Source organism: Petaurus breviceps, unplaced genomic scaffold (assembly GCF_028583685.1).
Source record: "Petaurus breviceps papuanus isolate PSGF00001 unplaced genomic scaffold, PetGlider_PUasm1.0 90723, whole genome shotgun sequence".
NCBI classification, from domain to species: domain Eukaryota; kingdom Metazoa; phylum Chordata; class Mammalia; order Diprotodontia; family Petauridae; genus Petaurus; species Petaurus breviceps.
In genome coordinates this window covers 3,761,909-3,782,781 of record NW_027187323.1, presented here as the reverse complement: position 1 = coordinate 3,782,781, position 20,873 = coordinate 3,761,909, and the positions used below count along the sequence as shown (strand labels likewise).

General features: G+C 35.6%; 1 protein-coding gene across 4 annotated transcripts in view; it reads left to right on the top strand.

Annotated features, from left to right (window-relative positions):
* The window catches only part of ACVR2A (activin A receptor type 2A), a 152,923-nt gene that overhangs the window by 70,684 nt on the left and 61,366 nt on the right, over positions 1–20,873 (top strand). For all 4 annotated transcript variants that reach the window (XM_069066743.1, XM_069066741.1, XM_069066740.1 and 1 more), the window contains exons 2-3: positions 14,517–14,724; positions 20,675–20,784. In XM_069066743.1, the coding sequence (XP_068922844.1) occupies positions 20,736–20,784 (49 nt within the window). In that variant the 5' untranslated portion in view covers positions 14,517–14,724; positions 20,675–20,735. The remainder of the gene's footprint in view (positions 1–14,516; positions 14,725–20,674; positions 20,785–20,873) is intronic.

Sequence of the window (20,873 nt, the reverse complement as noted above, 5' to 3'; positions counted from 1 at the left end):
TGTGATGCAAACTGACAGCAGCATGGTGGGTAATTTTACACTTACCTGCCCTTCCCCCATACCAAATTCAGGTAATTGGAGGAATCAGCCATATATGCGAAATCATTGAAAACAGTTCCATATTATCCGTGTTTCAAAAAAAGAAAGAAAAATAATGAAAATCAGAAAATTACAGTTCATCAGTACTCTCTCTAGAGGTGGATAGCGTTTTTTTTTTTCTTCATCAAGAGACCTTTGAGGGTGGCTAGGTGGTTCAGTGAATAGAGCACTGGCCCTAGAGTCAGGAGAACCTGAGTTCAAATTTGACCTCAGACACTTAACACTTACTAGCCAAAAAAAAAGGAAAAAAATAAAAGAGACCTTTGGCATTTTCTTGGATTATTGTATTGATCAGAGTAGCCAAGTTTATCACAGTTGATCATCATTACAACATTGCTATTAGTGTACACAATGAATCTCCCAGTTCTCTCTTCACTTTGTATCAGTTCGTATGGGTCTTGCCTTGCTTTTCTGACATTATCCCCCTTGTCATTTCCCATACCACAATAGTACTCTGTCACAATCATATGCTACAACTTTTTTAGCCATTCACAAATTGATGAACATCTCTTCAATTTCCAGTTCTTTGCCACCACAAAAAGAGCTGCTGTAAGTAGTACTTTTGTACATAAAGGTCATTTATTTTCCTTTTGCCTTGATCTCTTTGGAATAGAGACCTAGTAGTAACATTGCTAGGTCAAAGGGTATGCATAGTTGTATAGCCCTTTGAGCCTTCCCCCAAATTGTTCTCCAGAATGGTTGTACCATTTCATTGTTGTACCCATTTTTCCCTCATCCCCTCCAACATTTGTCATTTTTGGTAAGTGTGGGGTCGTAAATCAGAGTTGTTTTGCCTTCTCTCTAATCAGTAGTGATGTAGAACATTTTTTCATGTGACTAGATAAGCTTTGATTTTTTTCTCTGAAAACTGCCAATTTTCTTTCACCATTTATCAATTGGGGTAATGACTCTTATTTTTATAAATCTCATTCAGGTTATATTTGAGAAATGACTTATTGTAAAAGATGTAATTTTATTGTCTATGGTACCTTTTAGCAAATTGAAATCTCCCTTATTGTTCCTTTTAATTAGGTTCATTTTTACTTTTGCTTTGTCTGAAATTATGATTGCTATCACTGCTTTTCTTTTTTTTAAGTCTATCTGAAACATACTAGATTCTGCTTCAGGCCTTTATTTTAACTCTGTGTATATCTTTTGGTTTCAGGTGTATCTTTTATAAACAACATATTGTTGAATTTTGGTTTCTAATCCATTCTGCTCTCTGCTTCTGTTTAATGTGTGTGTTCCTTCATTCACTTTTACATTTATGATTTATTGTGTTTTTCCCTTCATCCCATTTTCTTTGGTTTCTTCTTCTCCCTCTCTCTTTTTGCCCCATCCCTCCTCAAAAGTCTATTTTGCTTCTAGCCACTTTCTTAATTTGTCCCCCTTTTCTCTTATCATTTTCCTATCTTACTTGCCTATTGGGTAAATTAAATTTCTATACATATGTATTCTTCCCTATTTCAACCAATTCTGATAAGAGTGAGATTCAAGCATTGCCACCACCATCACCACCCATTTTTTTCTTCACTATAAAACTCTTCCTTGCATTTCTCGTTTATGTAAGAAAATTTTTGTACCTCCCACCTTCCTTCAGTCGATCTCTTTTTCTCACCACTTCATTATTTTTTTTGAGATGATTCTAACAGAATTGACTCATCCACAACCTCAGGCTATGTAAAGTCCTTTTAACTGCCCTAATAATGATAAATTTCTTAGGGGTTAACATGTATCATCTTCCCATATAAGAATATAAACAGTTTAGCTTTATTGAGATCCTTGTGGTTACTTTTTTTATGTTTACCTTTTTATGCTTCTCTTGAATTTTGTGTTTGAATGTCAGATTTCTGTTCAGCTCTGGTCTTTTCATCAGGAATGCTTCAAAATCCTTTATTTCATTAGATATTAATTTTTTACCCAGAAGGATTAAACTGTTTTGTTGGGTAGGTGATTCTTGGTTGTAATCCTAGTTCTTTTGCCTTCTGGAGTATCATATTCCAAGCCTTTCACTCCTTTAATGCGGGAGCTGTTAAATTTTGTGTGATCCTGACTTTGGCTCTGCAGTGTTTGAATTGTTTCTTTCTGGCTACTTGAATTATTTTCTCCTTTACTTGGGAGCTCTGAAACTTGGCTTTAAAATTCCTGGGAGTTTTCATTTTGGGATCTTTTTCAGGAGGTGATTGGTGGATTCTTTTAATTTCTATTTTACCCTCTGCATTTAAGATATTGGGACCATTTTTTCTTAAGAATTTCTTTTTTTTTTAAATTCAATTTTTAATTTATTAATTTGTTTGTTTCCTTTTAGTTTACAGGATTCAATTCCACAATTCCTTGAATTTCACATTTTGTCCCCCCCCTCCCCCCCCCCCCCCCATGGCGTCTTATAATCAAGTATAGGATCTGTAAATACTATGATGCCTAGACTCTTTGATCATAACTTTTCAGTTAGGTCAATAATTTTTAAATTATCTCTCCTGCATCTCTTTTCCAGGGCAGTTGTTTTTCCACTGAGATAGTTCACATTTCTTCTATTTTTTCATTCTTTTGACTTTGTTTTATTGTTTCTTGGTGTCTCATGGAGTTATTAACTCCCACTTACCCAATTCTAATTTTTAAGGAATTATTTTCTTCAGTAAGCTTTTGTACTTTTTTCCATTTGATCAGTTCTGTTTCTTAAGAAGTTCTTTTCTTCAGTGAATTTTTGTACCTCCTTTACTGTTCAACCTATTCTGCTTTTTAAGGAGTTTGTCTTAAGTGAATTTTTATGACTCATTTACCATTAGGCCAGTTCTTTTTTTTGGGAGGGGGTATTTTCTTTAGTATTTTTTTTTTGCCTCTTTTATCAAGCTGTTGATTCTCTTTTCATAATTTTCTTGCATCCTTCTCCTTTCTTTTCCCATTTTCCCCCCTACTACTCTTATCTCTTTCTTTAACTCTTCCAGGAATTCTTTGGACTTGGGTCCAATTGACATTTTTCTTTGAGGAATTTTTTTGGTAGCTGTTTTCACATTATTTTCTTCTGGGTTTTGATCTTGATCTTTCCTGTCACTGTAGTAGCAGCTTTTTATGGTGAAATTCTTTTTTGTTGTTTGCTCATTTTTTCCAACCTAATTCTTGACTTAGAATTTTATATTAAAGTTGGACTTTGCTCTCCTGGATGTGGGGAGGCATTGTCCTAAGCTTCAGGCTTTTTAATGCTGTTTTTAGAGCTAGTTCTGAGAGTCTGCAAGTTTTTGGTGCTTCCAAGGTAGTGTGATACCAGAAGAGGCTTAGTCTTTTTTCATCTGCTTTGTGCTCTCATCTTTATCCTGATCCCCTGTAGCCACAAGCATTAGTGCTCCTCTTTTCTTTGGAACTGTAAACAGGGCCTCTGCTCCCTTGTGATGACCCTCCAGCATTCCTGTCCATCATCAAATATAGTTGTTTAAGAAAAGAAACAAACAAAATAATAACTAACAATAAGTGAGGAAAAGCTCATCAACAATCTTCATATTTTAAGTTATACTGATTTTTTTGTCCTTCAGTAAGTCAGCAGGCATTTGCTCAGTGCCTACTAAATGCCAAGTATGTGCTTATGAGGATAATGTTTCCATATATGGCAGGAATTCTTAACTTCTTTCTTGTCACTGACCCCTTTGGAAGTCTGGCAAAGCCCAAGGAGTTCTTCTCAGAATAATATTTTGTTATCTACATTTGTGATGGAAGGAAATGCTAATTTTTTGTTAGAGATTAGTGAAAATAAAAATGTATTTTTTCCCCTTCCAAGTTCACAAAAGATCCAAAGATCTCAGGTTAAGAGCCCATGCTGTTAAAGTCAATGGATACATTTTCCTCTAAGAGAGCCACTACTGTTTTGAATATAGGTGTATAGACAACTGAACAGAAACATTTAATAAGTAAAAGGTTTAAGATATTTAAATAATTGATAATTAGAAATTAAATAAATTTGAGAATACTGAAAAAGTAGAATAGGGTAATTATAACTCAATAGCTCTAGGAGGCAACAAGAAATATTTGAGCCAAATCAGAGGGTTGAAAAAAATCAGAAGAGAATATTATATTTCTACCACCCAAAATAACTCACCTGAAGAAGAAATCAAGGAAAGAAAACTGAAAAATGATGACTTTTCAAAAACAGGTTTAGTTTTAGAAGGTTTTGATGAGAGCTGGCTTTTCAGGACCTGCTTAAATAAAAGATATACACTTGATATCAATGAGATGGAAAAGTAGGGAGAAAAAAAATGGTGATATTCAGGATATATAATATAGTTTGGAAGAAGGCTAGATTGTATTGTTGTTCTCCTAGGCTTTCAGAGTTCAGGTTAATATGGGCAATATGAAGAGTAGGAGAACCCACCTCTCCCACACTAATCACAGCAGATATCTAAAAAGGTCCCCAAATAGCGAAGTAATAAAGAAGAAAGAGACAAGAACTTTCCTATCCTCTCCAGTCTAGACTGCACAGAAAAATGGGGCTGGCCGGCCAAATGTTTCTTGCCAAGGAAATTGCATGGAGCTTCTGTAAATGAGCCTGGAAATTCAGGAAGGAGGGGTGTTGATAACAGGGAGGTTGGTATGAGTTGCAGTAAATGAATCTGAAGTCTGTGGACATACTTAACAAGAACACCAAGGGTTGTAAGCCAGTAGGAGCTCCTGAGCCCTGCTCATCTGTTAGAAATAGAAAGTAGAGCCAGGGGATGAAGCAGGGAGGGAGATAGCACTTGATTATGGACTTCTTGGAGCACCAGGAGCCGTAAAAGGAGACAGGGCCAAATGAACATCTATGCATCCTTATTGTGGGGAGGTCTTTTAGGAAGTTACAGAGCAGCATTATGTCCAAAATTGAACAGGAACCTTTCAGAGACACAGTAGGGGAGAAAAAAATCAACTGATTGGGAGTTGTGCACAGAGAGAGAAGAGAAGGGCATAACCCAGCATCCACAGTGACCTACCAGGAGATTAAGACAAAAACCAGGGGTTAAGGCAAAGGGTGAGACCTAGTACCAGTCAACCCATTCAAAGAAGCAGCAATACCAGCATTTAAACTAAAGAGGAAACAGAACCAAACAGGGCCTGTCCTACCCATGCAAGAGTATGAGAGAGAGCAGATCCTGGCAAAAAAATCCACAACAAAAACTGAAGTTGATATTATGAGTGAACAGAAGAAAGTATCAAATGCAATAAAGAAATGCTATGGGGCTAATTGAAAGGCCAAAGGGAAACAGAGAAGAGGAGCATAATTCTGCAACAAGTACAAGCAGAGACTCAGAGGAAAAAAAAAAACATGGACTTGGCCACTAGAACTATAAGAATGGCTGGGAGAAGTGAACCTGAATAAGGAGATGTAAAATGAAATAAATGAAATCAGAACTCTGGAGGAAAAAAATTGTAAGTGCAAACACAAAACTTAAGAGAAAACTACAAAGGTAAATATACCAGTTGAACATATAAGTAAAAATAACCGTTGAAAAGGTTAACGATGAAGACACGCATGTATTCCCAAAAAGGGAGAGGAAGAAGATGGAGAAAATCATGCAGCTATTCTTATCAGTTGTTCTACTGTGAAATTATGTTACACAATTTCAACTGGGCTGTTACTGCTACTTCTACCTTCCTAACTTCCTAATCAATTTACTATCTCACTCTTAACAGTAGCTCTTCTAAACCGTTTCATCCCTCTGTAAACCCCTCATGGCTCCTTCCTCCTTCTCTACCCTCTCTGCTGAGAAGTTTGCCTCATTTTATAGTCAAAAAAACCCAACCCAAACAAAAACACAGTAATTTGTCATAAGCTCCCTCTTTTCTCTTCTTCATCTTTAATGCTAATGCCTTCCCTCTGTTGATTATTTCTTATTTATCCTATGTGTATCTTGTTGGTACATGGTTTATATTGTCTTTTCTGTTAGAATGTTACATCTTTAAGCACAGGTACTGTTAAATAGTTGTATATATGTTCTTTCCTCCATTAGACTATGAGCTCCTTGAGGTCAAAGACTGTCTTTTGGCTTCCTTTGTATCTCCTGGCACATATTAGGTGCTTAATAAATGCTTACTCACCCTAAAATAATTCTTGATTTCCCTTTTTCATCTTTTCCATTTGTGACCTTTTGTTTCTCCAAATGAAATCTGTTATCTTGTCTACTTCTCTAAAGTAACTAACTCTTTGGTAACTTAATTGTAATGATACCCAGTATATAATTAATTTGGTAATTTGTTATGATACTCATTTACTTTGGTTTTTATTTGGATTTATTTATTTGGACACTCAATTTGGTTACTATTAACATTTTATTATATTAGCACAACCCAGTCATGAGCCAGTCTCTTTCCAAATATTTAAGTCTCTCTGTATTTCTATAAAGAGGATTTTGGAGATGTATTCATGAAACTACTTTACATTTTTTGTAAACTGACTTCCAGGTATTTTTATAGTTATTTTGAAAGGAATTTCTAGATGAATTCTGGTGACTAGGAGGATGGTGGTGCCCTCAATAGTAATATGGAAGTCAGGAGGAGGAAACAGTTTGGGTGCAGTTAGGAAATGGGGGTGAGAAGATAATCAGTTCAGTTTTGGAGATGTTGAGTATAAGATACTTGTGGAATGTCTAGTTTGAGATGTCCAGTAGGCAGTGGGAGATGCAAGAAATTTTAAAAAGTATAGTGCTTGATACTCAGTAACTATTTAACTGAATGAAATCATTCCAAGGTTGTATGGTCATTTTGAAGTCTGGTGAAATTATTTTGTTTGGTATTTTATAAACTATAACAAAGAAGAGACTCCTTCTTAGGTATAATAGGTTTAGCTAAAATTCTACTTTTTCTCATACCGTGTTTCCCCGATAATAAGACCTATCCCGAAAATAAGCCCTCCCCTTACTGTGTAAGATTCCTCTAAAATAAGCCCTCCCCCGAAAATAAGCCCTATTGATATTGCTACTGTAGTGAAGGTGATCCCCTGCGCTACACGCTACGCACGCCGCGCTCTGAGCTGCATCCAATCAGAGCTGCAGCAGTGAGCCCGTCATCCTGTTCTTCCCCAGTGATTTGCTTATTGAATAAAGGTACATTTTTTTGTTCACATTTACCTGTTTATTAAAATTGCTGTCAATGTTCATTAAAATAAGCCCTCCCTGAAAATAAGCCCTCTGGTGTTTTTCTGTCCAAAAAAAATAATAAGACAGTGTCTTATTATCGGGGAAACACGGTACTAAGGACATTATAGAACTGAAAACAACATTGGAAGTAGATATTTATGGCCAAGTTCTCTACCATATATTTTTAGAGTATAGAAAATGGAATAGTTTTTTTTTTTTTAAGACTAAGTATATTGAAAAGAAGACCATTGCCTAGAACATGTATGTACAGTGGTGGCTTCTATTTGTGATCCTTTTTTTTTTTTAAGCAATCGGGGTTAAGTAACTTGCTCAAGGTTACATGGCCAGTTATTTCTGGGTGTGGTGCTGAGTATCTGAGCCCGGATTTGATCCAGGTCATCCCGACACTGGAGCTGGTGCTCTTACTCGCTGAGCCACCTGGCCGCCCCTTCTATTTGTGATCCTTGTAACTTTAGCATTGGAAGGGAATATATTGACGCTTCAGTCCAACTCTCCTAGAGTTTAAGTTACTTGCCCAAAGTTACACAAGTAATAGATAGGAAACTTTGCCCTAGAAAAAGGAAACAATTTCCCCAGAGTCATAGCTCTACAGAGCCAAGACTAGCATCGATGTAGTGATGTATTCTGATTTCCAGGCCAGGGTATGTTTCCCAAATTAAAGTCATTATTTAAATTAAAGTTTTTCATTTTCAGTAATATTTTTTCCTCTTCAATTTTTTCCCATACCTCCAAAACAAAAAGCAAATGCCCTATAACAGATATTTATCATTAAGCCACTCAGATTCTTATATTGGTGATATAAAAATGTTTCTCACTCTGTGTATTTAGTCCATTATTTCTGTTAGGAAGTGGATAGCATTTTGATGAAAACATTTATTAATGAAATTAATAAATTAATGAAAGCCAGGTACCATGCTGATGGCTCAGGATACAAATATACAAGCAAGACAGACCTTGCCATTAAAGAAGTTGTGTTCTAATGATGGAAGACAACATATAGATGGGTGTGATGGCCAGGATGTTTTGATCTGGATAGTTACAGGGATGGTGATTGGAGATACCATAAGGCTGAGTGTGGTGGCATGACTTGAAGATGGTTGGAGTATAGCTGGGAATGGGTTTGGGTCAGACTATTTAAGAACTGTCATCATTCAGAAGCTTAGGAGCACTGTGGTAAGATTTGAAGAGTTGGTTAGAGGTGGTGCCTGGGATTGAAGTGGTATGGCATAAAGATGTCAAGAACATTGTGCACATAGCCAGTTTCCAGTTTCCTTTAGTATAACAGCATAATATGCTTAGAGATTTTAATTTTATTTTAAAATATATTAATAGCTTTTTAAACAGCACATTAGTTTGCAGATATGTTCATCCAAATTGTCTCTCCCCACCCCCAAGTTCAGAAAACCGTCTTCTCATAACAAAACTCAAAAATGCAAGACTAACCAACTTATTAATCAACTCTGAAAGTATTTGCAATGTTCTCTACCCATTGGTCCCCCATATCTTTGTAAAAGTAAGGGAGGGTTTTTCCCTTCATTTCTCAGTTGATATGATAAGGTGAAAACTTATGAAACAAAAAATTTGAACAAATAAACAGGAAAAAAATTGATTTCTTTAAATTAAATGTGGTAGAAAATGGAAACAGGTAAGAAAGATAATCCTATCGTAGTGGCATTTATAGTCGTTTTTGAGATGAGGAAAATAGGAAAAAGTAAGTGGATATTGTATATATATTTTTTCTTATTAAATGATTACATATGGTGCTAGTGGTATATATCATGGAGTGCCCCCCCAAAGTGTTTTTAAAAGATACTTTAGAAAGTGTTTTGGGTCCTTTAAAAGTTACTAAAAACATTTCTTGGGAAAAATGGTGGAGGGGTGAGGTGGGATGAAATAACAGATGAAAAAGAATAAAAGTTTCTAAGTTGCAAAGGTTTTAATTGTGTTCCTCAGTACAACCTTATGGAACTAGATTTTATATTCTCTTGACTCCCAGCTCTCATTTGCATAAATATCAAATGAATTCTTGTTGAAGAATGAATGGGTGGTGTTAACTTGGATTTAGTTTTCTTGGTCTTGCTGTCTAGAAGACTCACCTGTAGGATCCTAGGACTTGCACAGGTAGTCACTGCTCACAGTCTCCTAATTAGGTCATTTTCATGAAATTGACTATTGACTCTATCCTAGAGAAATCTCATTGCTCCTACCCTGTCCCCAACCTGGTTAGAAAAAAAAAAAAACTCTTCCTTGTGTGGGCCCCTCAAATCTCCAAAATTAGGAAGGAAGATTTGGGCTGCCTCACCTCCTACCTCCTACCTTCTGTGGGTGTGAGAGCGGGGAGGATTTCCTGATTGGGATAAACTGATTCCTGCCTCTTCTTCTTTGGAGGCTTCTCAAACAGACAATGAGGCTAGCGCCATAACATTGACAGGCTTACCCCAGTTCACAAGAAGGCACATTAAATAGTTGGACATAGCAATACAAATCATTGACCTTGAACCTTCTAATCATCTCCCTTTATCAGTTACCCTCACTCACTGTTACTCTTGCTGGACTCATTATCCAGTGATGAACAGCCCCTCCTGCTTTTCCTATCCCTGTGACACTAGGCCATTGAATAACAAACAGCCTAGCTCCTCATCTTACTGTCATCATCCCTGTGAGGTTGATGGTATTATTATCCCTTTTTAACAAATGAGGAAACTGAGGCTTAGTGACTTTCCCACGGTCATAAGACAGAAGGTGTCTGATGAAGGATTTGAACTCAGGTTTTTCTGACTCCCAAGTCCACTTCTAACCTCTATACCATTTGGCTGCATCCTTGTTCCTCAAATGCAGCCCATCCTCTGTGTGATTGCTATGGTTTGTGCACCATCTGTGCTCCTGCCTGGAATGCTGGCCTTCCCAAACACAGACTCTCTGAATTCCTGGCCCTTTCTAATGTTATTTTCCATTTACTCTGAATTTATCTTGCCTGTTCTGATTTATGTATGTTGTCTTCCTTGGTAGAATGTGAGCTCCCTGAAGGCCAAGATTGTTTCTGCTTATCCTTTATTTCCTTTGTGCTTAGCCCAGTATTTGGCATATAGGCAAGTAAGCTCTTAATCATTGTTAATTGGTTGTTGATTGGTTGGATTGTGTCCCTTTGGTTTAAAATTTGACATTTTTTCATGGTTTCCCTGCCCTTTGGGTGTCTCTAACCTTAGACCCTCCCACTTTCCCCCTTTCAAATTCTCAACTAGTTAGGCAGATTACTGTGAAATTCCTTCTTCCACCTGAAGACATTTTTCCCTCACAGCATCCATCTCAAGGTTTGGGCTCCCATATGTAGTCCCATGTATGCCCTCTGTTTCCATCTAAACTCTGTCCATCTGGGCCAGCCCCAAGCTTCCACTTCTTTGTCAGAGGTTAGCTGATAGATGCTCTCTAGAACCAATAAAGATTAGACAATAACAAGAATTAGCATTGATGTAGCATTTTAAGGTTTGCAAAGTACTTTACATGAGTTACTTAATTTGATTCCTTTTTCTCATTCTGGGGCTGAGTAGTGTCAAAGGTGATTTACCAGTCCTTATTTTAGAATGATTGGTATTGTCTAGTCAATGCTGGGACCCCTCTGCTTTGGGGATAAATCCTATAAACTACACTTTTTCTTTTAATCATAAACAAAAAAAATACTGCATAATTACAAACAAAAAAATTACTGCAAATATATAGCTAGAAGTCTTTAAAAAATCTGGAAAAAAATATTCTGGGAAAAGCATGGTGTGTTCCTAGTTCCACATCTGTTCTTTCCCTTAAATTGGGGGTTAGGGAGTGGGTAACACTTGTATACATTTATATACACTTGTCATTTTAGCTCTCTTTTCTCAGTTGTAAAATGAGGGAGATTATATGGATTCTTGGGTTACTTTTAGCTCTAAATTTATAATGTATTAGTCTAAGTCTAAGAAAATATTGTCATTTACCCTTCCCCTCCTCTTTATTTCCACCCCTTTTTTCTGGGGCATCCACTTAATATGAGCAATATCAGACTTTTGAATTATAGAGCATTCAAATGCTACTACTTTATTTATAAGTTTTTTGTTTTTTTTTCCCCCTCCAGAAAGGCCATAGAATTCTCCTCCCCCCCCTCCCCCCACTCATACACACACTAAAAAAAAGACACCATTTTTCCCCTGGGCAATTTTAATACCTTTTTTCATGTTGTTTTTTAGAGTTCAAGTACAAGTTTATTTCATCTCAACATTATCTCTTCTTTTTTTAAGCAATTGGGGTTAAGTAACTTGGTCAAGGTTACAAGCCCAGTTATTTTGTGTGGGTGCCAATTATCTGAGGCCAGAACCAATCCCGGGTCTCCCGACGCTGGGGCCTGCGCTCTTACTGTGCCACCTGGCCACCCCCGACATTATCTCTTCTTGAAGTTTGTGTTTGATTTTGCTGTAATTTTTATCTTCTGCAAATCTGGAAACATTAAAACTGCACTTAAACTTAGATCACTTGATTGATCAGAGGAAGTTATTAATTGGACTTTTTCCTCCCTAAAAATGAGCAATCAAGATAAGTACAAGTTAGAACATTGTTTTCAGGCACATTGGTCCTCAAAGTGTGATTGGGGATCCATATTTTCATAATAATACTAAGACCATCTCAGTGGTGAAGAGTGTTGAGCCAGGCCTGGAGTCAGGAAGACCTGAGTTCAGATTTGGTTTTAGATACTTTCTAGCTGTATGACTCTGGGCAAAATTACTTATCCTCTGTTTGCCTCAGTTTCCTCATCTCAAAAATGGGGATAATAATAGGACCTACCTCTAGGTTGTTGTGAAGTTTGAATGAGATAATATTTGTTAAGAGCTTAGCATGAATGCCTGGCCTTTAGGTGCTTAATAAATGCTTGTTCCCTTCCCACTCCCCCATTAAAAAACTCTTTCCCTTATTTTCCAGTTACACATCTCTGTGAGGACAGATTTTCTTCATGTACTTCAACTGAAACAGTGCATTTTTCAACGAATTGTAGAGGCAGATATGAGAATCCACCTGTCTTCTACTAATCCAGACATTAAAGAGATTTGCAAAAATATGTAAAATAATGCCACTCTTTGAAAATGTAGTTATTTTTCATAAAAATTTTGTTCCTTTGTTAACATGTAATGGATTTTATTACTGTTATTTTAAAATGAATTAAAAACATTTTTAAAAATTTGTTTTAATTTCTAGTACAGTAAATGTTGAGATTTGTAACCCACATAGACAAAAGCTCTTTAAGATCCTCTACAGTTTTTAAGAGTATGAAGGGCACTATTATTAGTTTTACTTAACTTTTTCTCCATTACAAGAGAACCCTTAGGAATTGGGAGCAATCTATAAATGTTTGTAATATAAAAACAAAACACGTCAATACAATTTTAAATAAATAGAAAAGATTCAAAGGGAAAGTTTGAGAACTGATGCTTTTTTTTAAAAAAAAAGCATACTTTATTTTAACATTAATTAAAAAAATTTTTTTTTGAATTCCGAATTCTCTCCTCTCTGCCCCCCTCCATCACTCCTTGAGAAAAGAATATGATTTCAGTTACACATCAATTATGCATGCATGAAGTCACACAAAACATTTCCATATTAACCATGTTGCCAAAAAAAATCAAGAAAAATAAAGTGAAAAAAATATGCTTCTAGGTAATAGTGCAGTATTTGTTGTTTGCTTGACTACTATATTAGATGAGTCCACTGGCAGTAACCAGGCTATTGCAGTTTTTTCCGCCTTAATACTGATCCTTCTTTCCCTTCCCCTAAGCTCATAAAAAAGATCTTTTCCTTTTCAAGATGGTATTATGTCTGTGCTGATTAATAATATTGGTATCTGCCATTTGAGTAATTTTTTTATACCCACACAAATGTGATGAGGCCTTTGAGGCCTGGACTCAGAGTACAGACAGTCCAAGAACTAGGTATAGATTTGGGGAATGTTGTTTGGGGCAGGGGCTGCTGCTTCCCATCTGGCATGGGAGGAGAACAAGGGCATGAAGGGGTTCTTCAAGGGAGGTCCCCCATTTTTGAAATAGGTTTATGAACCTGTCATTAAATGATACAGTCATAATGTTATTATCCATGGTTTAAGTTGTTTGTATAAGTTATTTCATGATAACCCTCTAGCAAAATGAAATGGGTAGACTTTCTTATTGCAAGTAAACTGGAGATCCACTGAGAATTATTTTAATTATTCCAACAACTAGCTGCCCTAGGAATCACATTTCTAGGCCCTATATAAAGATGAAGAGGTGACAAAACCCAGTTATTTTCTACTTATGCATTCCTTTTATCTGGCAGGTACTATCTTGTTACCTGTTATGGCTAATATAAATCTCTGTTCATATTGATATTTAAAAAAAGAGTACAACTTTTTAAACCCTCCTCCTTGCATCAATGTAGCAGCATTAACTAAGCTTCCTTTACTCTTATTTTTTGCTATTATTAAAGTTCTTAGAATTATTTTGAGGAATATGAACTTTAAATATCTCAGAAGACATTGTGAGGTCATTGGAGTCATGGCACTTTTGGAACTGGAAGGGACTTTAGAAATCAGTTAATAAACTTCCCAAGTTTATAGATAATGAAAGAGTGAAAAACACAGAGGGGAAGTTGCATAGCCAGGGTTACATAAAAGATCAGTGGTAGAACCAGGATTTTGGCATTAGGCATTCTTGACTTCATCTAGTGTGCCCTTTTCAACACTCATACCACCTGTGGTGTTGGGTTCTTTTTGTTTAAAACCACCCAAACCCCTAAAAAAGCTAAATATCTGAGTAACTCAGGCTAATGGTTTAAGTATTTTCTTAGCAGTGCTACCCTGGGTAGGTCTTTTAACTGTGTTTGCCTTATTTTCCTCATCTGTAAAATGAGCTGGAGAAAGAAGGGCAAACCTTTCCAGTATCTTTGCCAAGAAAACCCCAAATGAGGTCACAGAGAGTCAGACACAACTGAAACAACTAAACAACAAGTGGTTATTATTTTAGTGGCCCAGAATCCTCAATCAATGAAGAATTCCAGGGTGAAGAAGAGAAATAAAAGCAAAACAAGAAATAGACAACCTGATTATTCTCCCTCTATCCCCTTGTTTGAATTGGTAGTGATTATGTATGTATGCTGACTAAAGAATAGATGTCAGAAAAAGGATGAAAGTAGGAAGTGATCTTACATATCTTAAAACATGAATAAGAAGACTTTGACTACTTATTTTAAATAAAATACTAATTTCTGATGCTAACAGTTAAATTAAAAAAAATTTTTTTAATTTGACAGGTGCTATACTTGGCAGATCAGAAACGCAGGAGTGCATCTTCTATAATGCTAATTGGGAAAAAGATAGAACGAATCGTACTGGTATTGAACCTTGTTATGGTGACAAAGATAAAAGACGACACTGTTTTGCAACGTGGAAAAATATTTCTGGCTCAATTGAAATAGTAAAGCAAGGTTGTTGGTTGGATGATATTAACTGTTATGACAGGTAAGTAAACAAAAGTCTTACATTGCGTGAAATTCTGTAAAAGGTTTTATTGATTAATTGTTACAGAGGAATACAAAGGATTTTAAAGAGTTGCTATATTTCTATAATATTTCTGTTTTTAGATAAAGTTAGTGATTATATTTTTAAAAGGTAATAAACAGGTTACATCTTCAGTATGTTTTAAATAAGCATTGAGGTAGAAAGTGAGATACTTATACATAGAACCACTTCCCCTCAAAGTTGTCAGGATTATTAAATGATTTTTGTCCATTTTCAAGGAAAATAGATTTTCTAATTGCTTTAAAGGTTTCTTTCCCCAGTCTATATAGGAGAGAAAGGCATTAGAAATCTTTTTCTTATTTTTTGTTTGCTTCCTTCCTTAAATATCTGGAAGTAACTGATCTTACTCTATTTTATTTCTTTTAGAAGAGTTCTTTGTTTTCTTTCCCAAGGGACATTTTAACTTGACATTAAAAATTACATTAGAAAATGATTCCTATTTACAAAGCCATTTCATTAAATTAACTTGTTTTAAGTGTTTTGTTCTAGAGTAGAGTGATGCAATAGTTGGGTTTCTGAGTAAAGGTGAGATATGGTAGTGAGATTTCCTCAGGCGTTTTGTGCTTATTGTTTAGAGTTAGCCACTTGATTTTTATGAGGACAGTGATGAGATTAGAGGATCTAGTAAATTTAAAAAAAGACAATCCTCAGTTACCTTATATTTCAGAACTAAAAAGTGCTTTCTTCATCATGTGACTTCAGTACTGAGTCCTTATTTTTTTTCCAAATGCTTTATTAATTTCTGATTTACATCATTCATTTCTGCCAGATTTTGAGTTAGAATTTTTCTCCCCGTTTTTCCCCTACCCACTGCCCCAAAATAGTAGTCCCACAGGATATCCCCTCCTCCAATCTGCTTTCTCCCATACCCCTTCCGACTTTTCCAGTGGATCTCTATGCCACAGTGCCTCTATATCTTATTTCCCAATTACATGTAAAATAGTATTAATGATAGTATATATATAAATCCTTGTTACAATCATCATTTAGCCACTACAGATTAGAGTGTTAACCAGGTATCATTAGTGGGTGATAGACATATTTGAACAGCTCTGTCCAAAAGATGTGTGTTCTACTTTATATTCATAGGAATATTACTTATGAACTCATAGTATAGACCGAAACATATATTTTTCCTTCTTTTTTTTCTTCTCTTTTTTGAAACATGGCTAATGTGGAAATTTGTTTTGCATGTCTTTATATTTGTGATGGATTTTGTATTTTTGACCTTCTCAATGTATAGGTGGGGAAATATAGAAATTAAAAGGGAATGGAAAAAAATCTATTACTTCTTAGTAGTTGTTAAGTTTATTGAAAAACAGCTAATGAATCAGAAAGTATTTGTATTATAAATTATCATTGATGCACAAATATAAACTGAGACCTTTGAACCCTTTTTGGTAAAAAACCCTTCTTTTTATCTTAAAATGTCTTCTGATTGAAGGGTAGGGTTGGGTTGGCAGTAAGTCAGTAAGCATTTTTGAAACATTATCTGTAATCCAGGGCACTGTGCTAGGTGCTGGTGAAAAAAGCATAGTGTGAAGAAGGCAGCATGACCTGGAGCCTCTGCCATCTGAGACCTCCATTTCCCAGACATCTAGAGCAAAGGTGTCAAATTTCTGTCCCAGGGCTCCTGAACTAGATTACAATATAATTGGAAAATCTTAAACAAAATAAATAAAAATACAGTGTAACATAGATAATGTTAATGTGTGTGTGTTTTAAGTCAGTTTGCTACCACGGGGATATGTTTCTATTTGAATTTGACACCACAGCTTTAGATGATCATAGATGTGGAGCTAGAAGGGACCTCTGAAACCACTGAACCTCTCATTTTAAAATGAGGAAAATGAAGCTAAGAGGGGTTAATTACTTGCCCAAGGTCACATAGGTGGCTTTAAGCATCTATGGAGGTGGTGGTGGTGGAACCTAAGCCAGGTCCCCTTACTGTTTTTTAAGGAATATTAATTCCAAATGAGGAAAAATGGGATTAGTCTGAAGAGACTTTTGTGGAATCATAGAAATCTTCCCACCTGAGATTTAAATACAAATGCACAAAAGATAGAAAGAAGCCAGGGAATAAAGGATGAATATAGGGTGTCACCATGCAACAGTGTCAGGTAGGCTAAAACTCAAAATGAGCTGAGCAAAACTAAGGACAACAAAAGAATTTATGTTGTTTGAGCTCTATTGGGAAAAACGAGCATCCAAGAGAGAGAGGACCTTTAATGGGGGATGGATGGGATAATGATTACTTACTACTGAGGTGGGGCAGAGCTGCTGAGTTCATATTTTACTACTGTTTTCTCTGTTAGCAATAATGACCCTTGCCCTGAAAATGACTAAGAAGGAGTTTATACCCAAGATAAGTAAGGCTGTAGTAAGAAAGCACCTATCTAGCTTCCCTTGATGAATTTAGGTCACTTGACCCAGATGAATTACATCTTGAGTAATAAAAGAACTGACAGATGTGATTGTGGAGTCACTGTCCGTGAAATTTGAAAGATCACAGAAAAATGGGAGCCATACCACAAAACTGGAGAAGGGCAAATGTCCTGATTTTCAAAAAAGGGAAGAAAACAGTGTCTGCAAACTATAGATACTTGTTAACTTGACTTTGCTTCTTGGGAAAATTCTAGAATAGCTTGTTAAAGACCTGCATGGTGAACTTCTAAAGAGAAAAGCAGTATTTATAAAGAGCCAGCATGACTTCATCAGGAACAAGTCATGCAGCACTACCCTCATTTTGTTTTTTGACAGATTTCTAAACTAGTAGATGAGGAAGATGTGGTGATGTGGATATAGGTTACCTATATTTCAGCAAAATTTTGTATAAAATATTTCATACTGTTTTTTTGGAGAAGGTAGAGGAATTTGGATTAGATCACACTTCAATTAGATGAATTTAGTTAGAAGTGTTTGGAAGGCCTTACTAAAAGAGTTGTTGTAGTGAATCAGTGATCAGCATGGCAGGATGTTTTTATTGTAGTACTCAGGTAATCTTTGTTGGGCCCTGTGCAGTTTTCTTTTTAATCAGTCATTTGGATAAATGGATAGATAGTATTCTCATCAAATTTTTGAGTGACAAAGCTGGACAGGATGGCAAACACACTAGATTATAGAATTATCATCTAAAAGGACCTTGACAGGCTTAGAACAATGGACTGAATTGATTTAATAAAATAGCATTCAAGAGGGATAAATATCTTAGGTTTCGGTTAAAAAAATTAACTTCACAAGTACAAAATGAGGAAGATGTGGTTGGACAGTAGTTGTGCTGAAAAAGATCTGTGGGTTTTATTGGATTGCAAGTCAATAGGATGCCATCAAGACCAAAACACTAGTGCAGCATTGGGCTTGATGAAAAGAGGCATATCTTCTAGGAATAGGGTCGTGAGAAGAGCCCAGACGTCCTATGTTGTTCAGAGTCAAAACTTAACAAAGAGATTGATGAGCTAGAGAGAATATCCAGAGGAGGCCATTGGAAAAGGTAGAGGGCCTTTTAATCTGAGAATTGGTTAAAGGACCTGGGGATATTTAGCCTGGAGAAAAAAAGGAAGGCATAGTGTAACTGTCTTCATGAATTCTAAGAGTTGGCATATCAAATAGTGATTAGAGTTGTTCTTGGCCCTAGAGGTCAGTGGAAGGTACAAAATGTCCAATTTAGGCTTTATGTCAAGAAAAATTTCCTGACAAGTAGGACATTTCCAAAGTAGAATGTCTGTCTCAAGCAGAAACTTAAACCACCACTTGTTAGCCTTCTTAATTATGGTCTTTCCTAAAGGACCATTTTGGAAATTCTGGTGAAAGTAAGAGATTTATAAAATGTTAAAAGTTAAACCCAATTCAAACTACTCATTGAAAGTTGGCTGTGGCATCTGCAATGAATATAGTTCAGTGACACAATGCCAAAAGTTGAAAATTTTTGAGTTTTCTAGTTGCTTTTTTTTTTTTTTTAAGGAAGTATAATTTCTTGGGTTAAGAAGCTTCTTAGAGAGTTAACTGTGGGACCCTACTGCCTTGCCCTAGGTGACACAGCCTTCATGTGGCAGAGGCAGGGACTTGAACCCAGGTCTTCTAACTCAAAAGCTAGCTCTCTGTCACTATGCCTTGCTACTTCTAAACATCAGCTTTTCTAAATAATTTAAAAATGAATAGGACTACGGGAAAAAGCAAGAAAAGAAAGAGAAGGGCTCAAAATTCATAAAAATAAGTTGCCAGAGAATAAAACAAATTTAGATAGAGGAAAAGTAATTTTCATAAAAATTGGTTGACTAATGTGCAGTTGGAGATGACTGTAATTATTAAGGGGACATTTTTAAATAATTACATAATTTACATGTTTATTCATACTAAATCTACAGTCAACTTTTGTTGTCTACTAAATAGATGACCTTTTTATTAGAATTTAATTCTGCTAAAATTTACTGAGACTTTCTATTAAAAATGTATGAACTTTAGGCTTGAGTCTACTTCTAGTTTTGAATTCAACATTTTACTCCAATGAGAAGATCCCAGGTTATTTTAAAAATGCATCTTGGGGGTGGCTAGGTGGCACAGTGAATAGAGCACTGGCCCTGGAGTCAGGAGGACCTGAGTTTTATCCAGCCTCAGACACTTAAAAGTTTATAGCCATGTGATCTTGGGCAAGTCACGTAACACCAATTGCCCTGCCTTCCCCCCTCCAAAAAGCAAAAAACAAAAACAAAAACCCAAACAAACAAACAAAATACACTTAAATTTATTTGATGAATTTTCAACTAACTTTTGGTTTAAAATAAGTAAGCAATACTCAATAATTTCAATGTTTTGTGTTTGTTGTATGCAGATCTGATGTTGAAGGCCTGGCTTTGCTTTATTACTTGGGTTAATTTTGGTGGAGTCCATGTGCTTTATCTTAATGTTTGTGTATAAATCCCCCTTTAATAACTTCATATTTACCTCTGTTTTGTACAGTTCTCAGAAAGGTAGAATGCTTCTTTAGTTAGGTATTTATACATTTGAGTGATATTTACATGTTTATTACTCTAACACTGCCCCATGTGTTTAGGGAATGTAAACTTGCTACTGTAAAAATGACAAAGTGTATTCCAGAGCCAAACACAACTGAGTTTTGGAATCTAGTATTCCCTTCCATTAACTTGAATTGTAGAATTGATAGTATGTTGCTTTTTTCTTGACAGGTGGGGAAGGGAATTTTATTTCATGTAATCCTTTAGAGTAAGATATTCTTAGAACATCCTGAATACTTACACATTGTCATATTCAAGGATTTCAAGTGATCCATTTTTTCATTGTTGCTGTTCCCTTCACCAGCTTCATATTACAGTCCCTCACTATCTTAGTAGACCTTCATGTTTTGCTGTGCTAATGCCTAGTATTTAGCCTTCTTGTGATGAACCTTTCAGAATTTAGCTTAGTTTCATTATATCAGAATATATTTTTTTTGCTGAATGTCAATTTGATAAAAACCTGTCAAATTATTAATTACCCAGAATCAAGTGTATACCACAGTGAGGTATCTCAAGATTTTAGTATTACTAAACAGGATACATTCTCATGACTTTCTGATTTAAAAAAATAAGAGAAAATAAAAATTTTAGATTATTCTCATGATGGTTATTAGAAGACAGTTGAAAGGAACAAGAAATCAAATTTTAAGCAACTAAAGAAAGTTAAGGTCTTTTTATCAGAAAAGATCCAGAAAGAAGATGCTATATCATTTTTGCTAAATGAATCAATGGATTGTAAACAATAAAAATGGTAAATTTATCATAAGTATAATATTCATTAATTTTAGTGCTGACACTTTTAAAATAAAATTTTAAATAGTTTATAAATAGTCAAAAGGCTGCAATTTTAATTTTTTCTTTTCCCTGGTTATTTTTAGGAATGATTGTGTTGAAAAAAAGGACAACCCTGAAGTATATTTCTGTTGCTGTGAAGGCAACATGTGCAATGAAAGATTTTTCTATTTTCCGGAGATGGAGATCACAATACGTAAGTTAGCAGGGGTAAAAGATCTATTCAATCTGCCACTTAAAATTCAGTCTTTTTATGATTTTCATAATGGTAAGGTGAGATTTAGA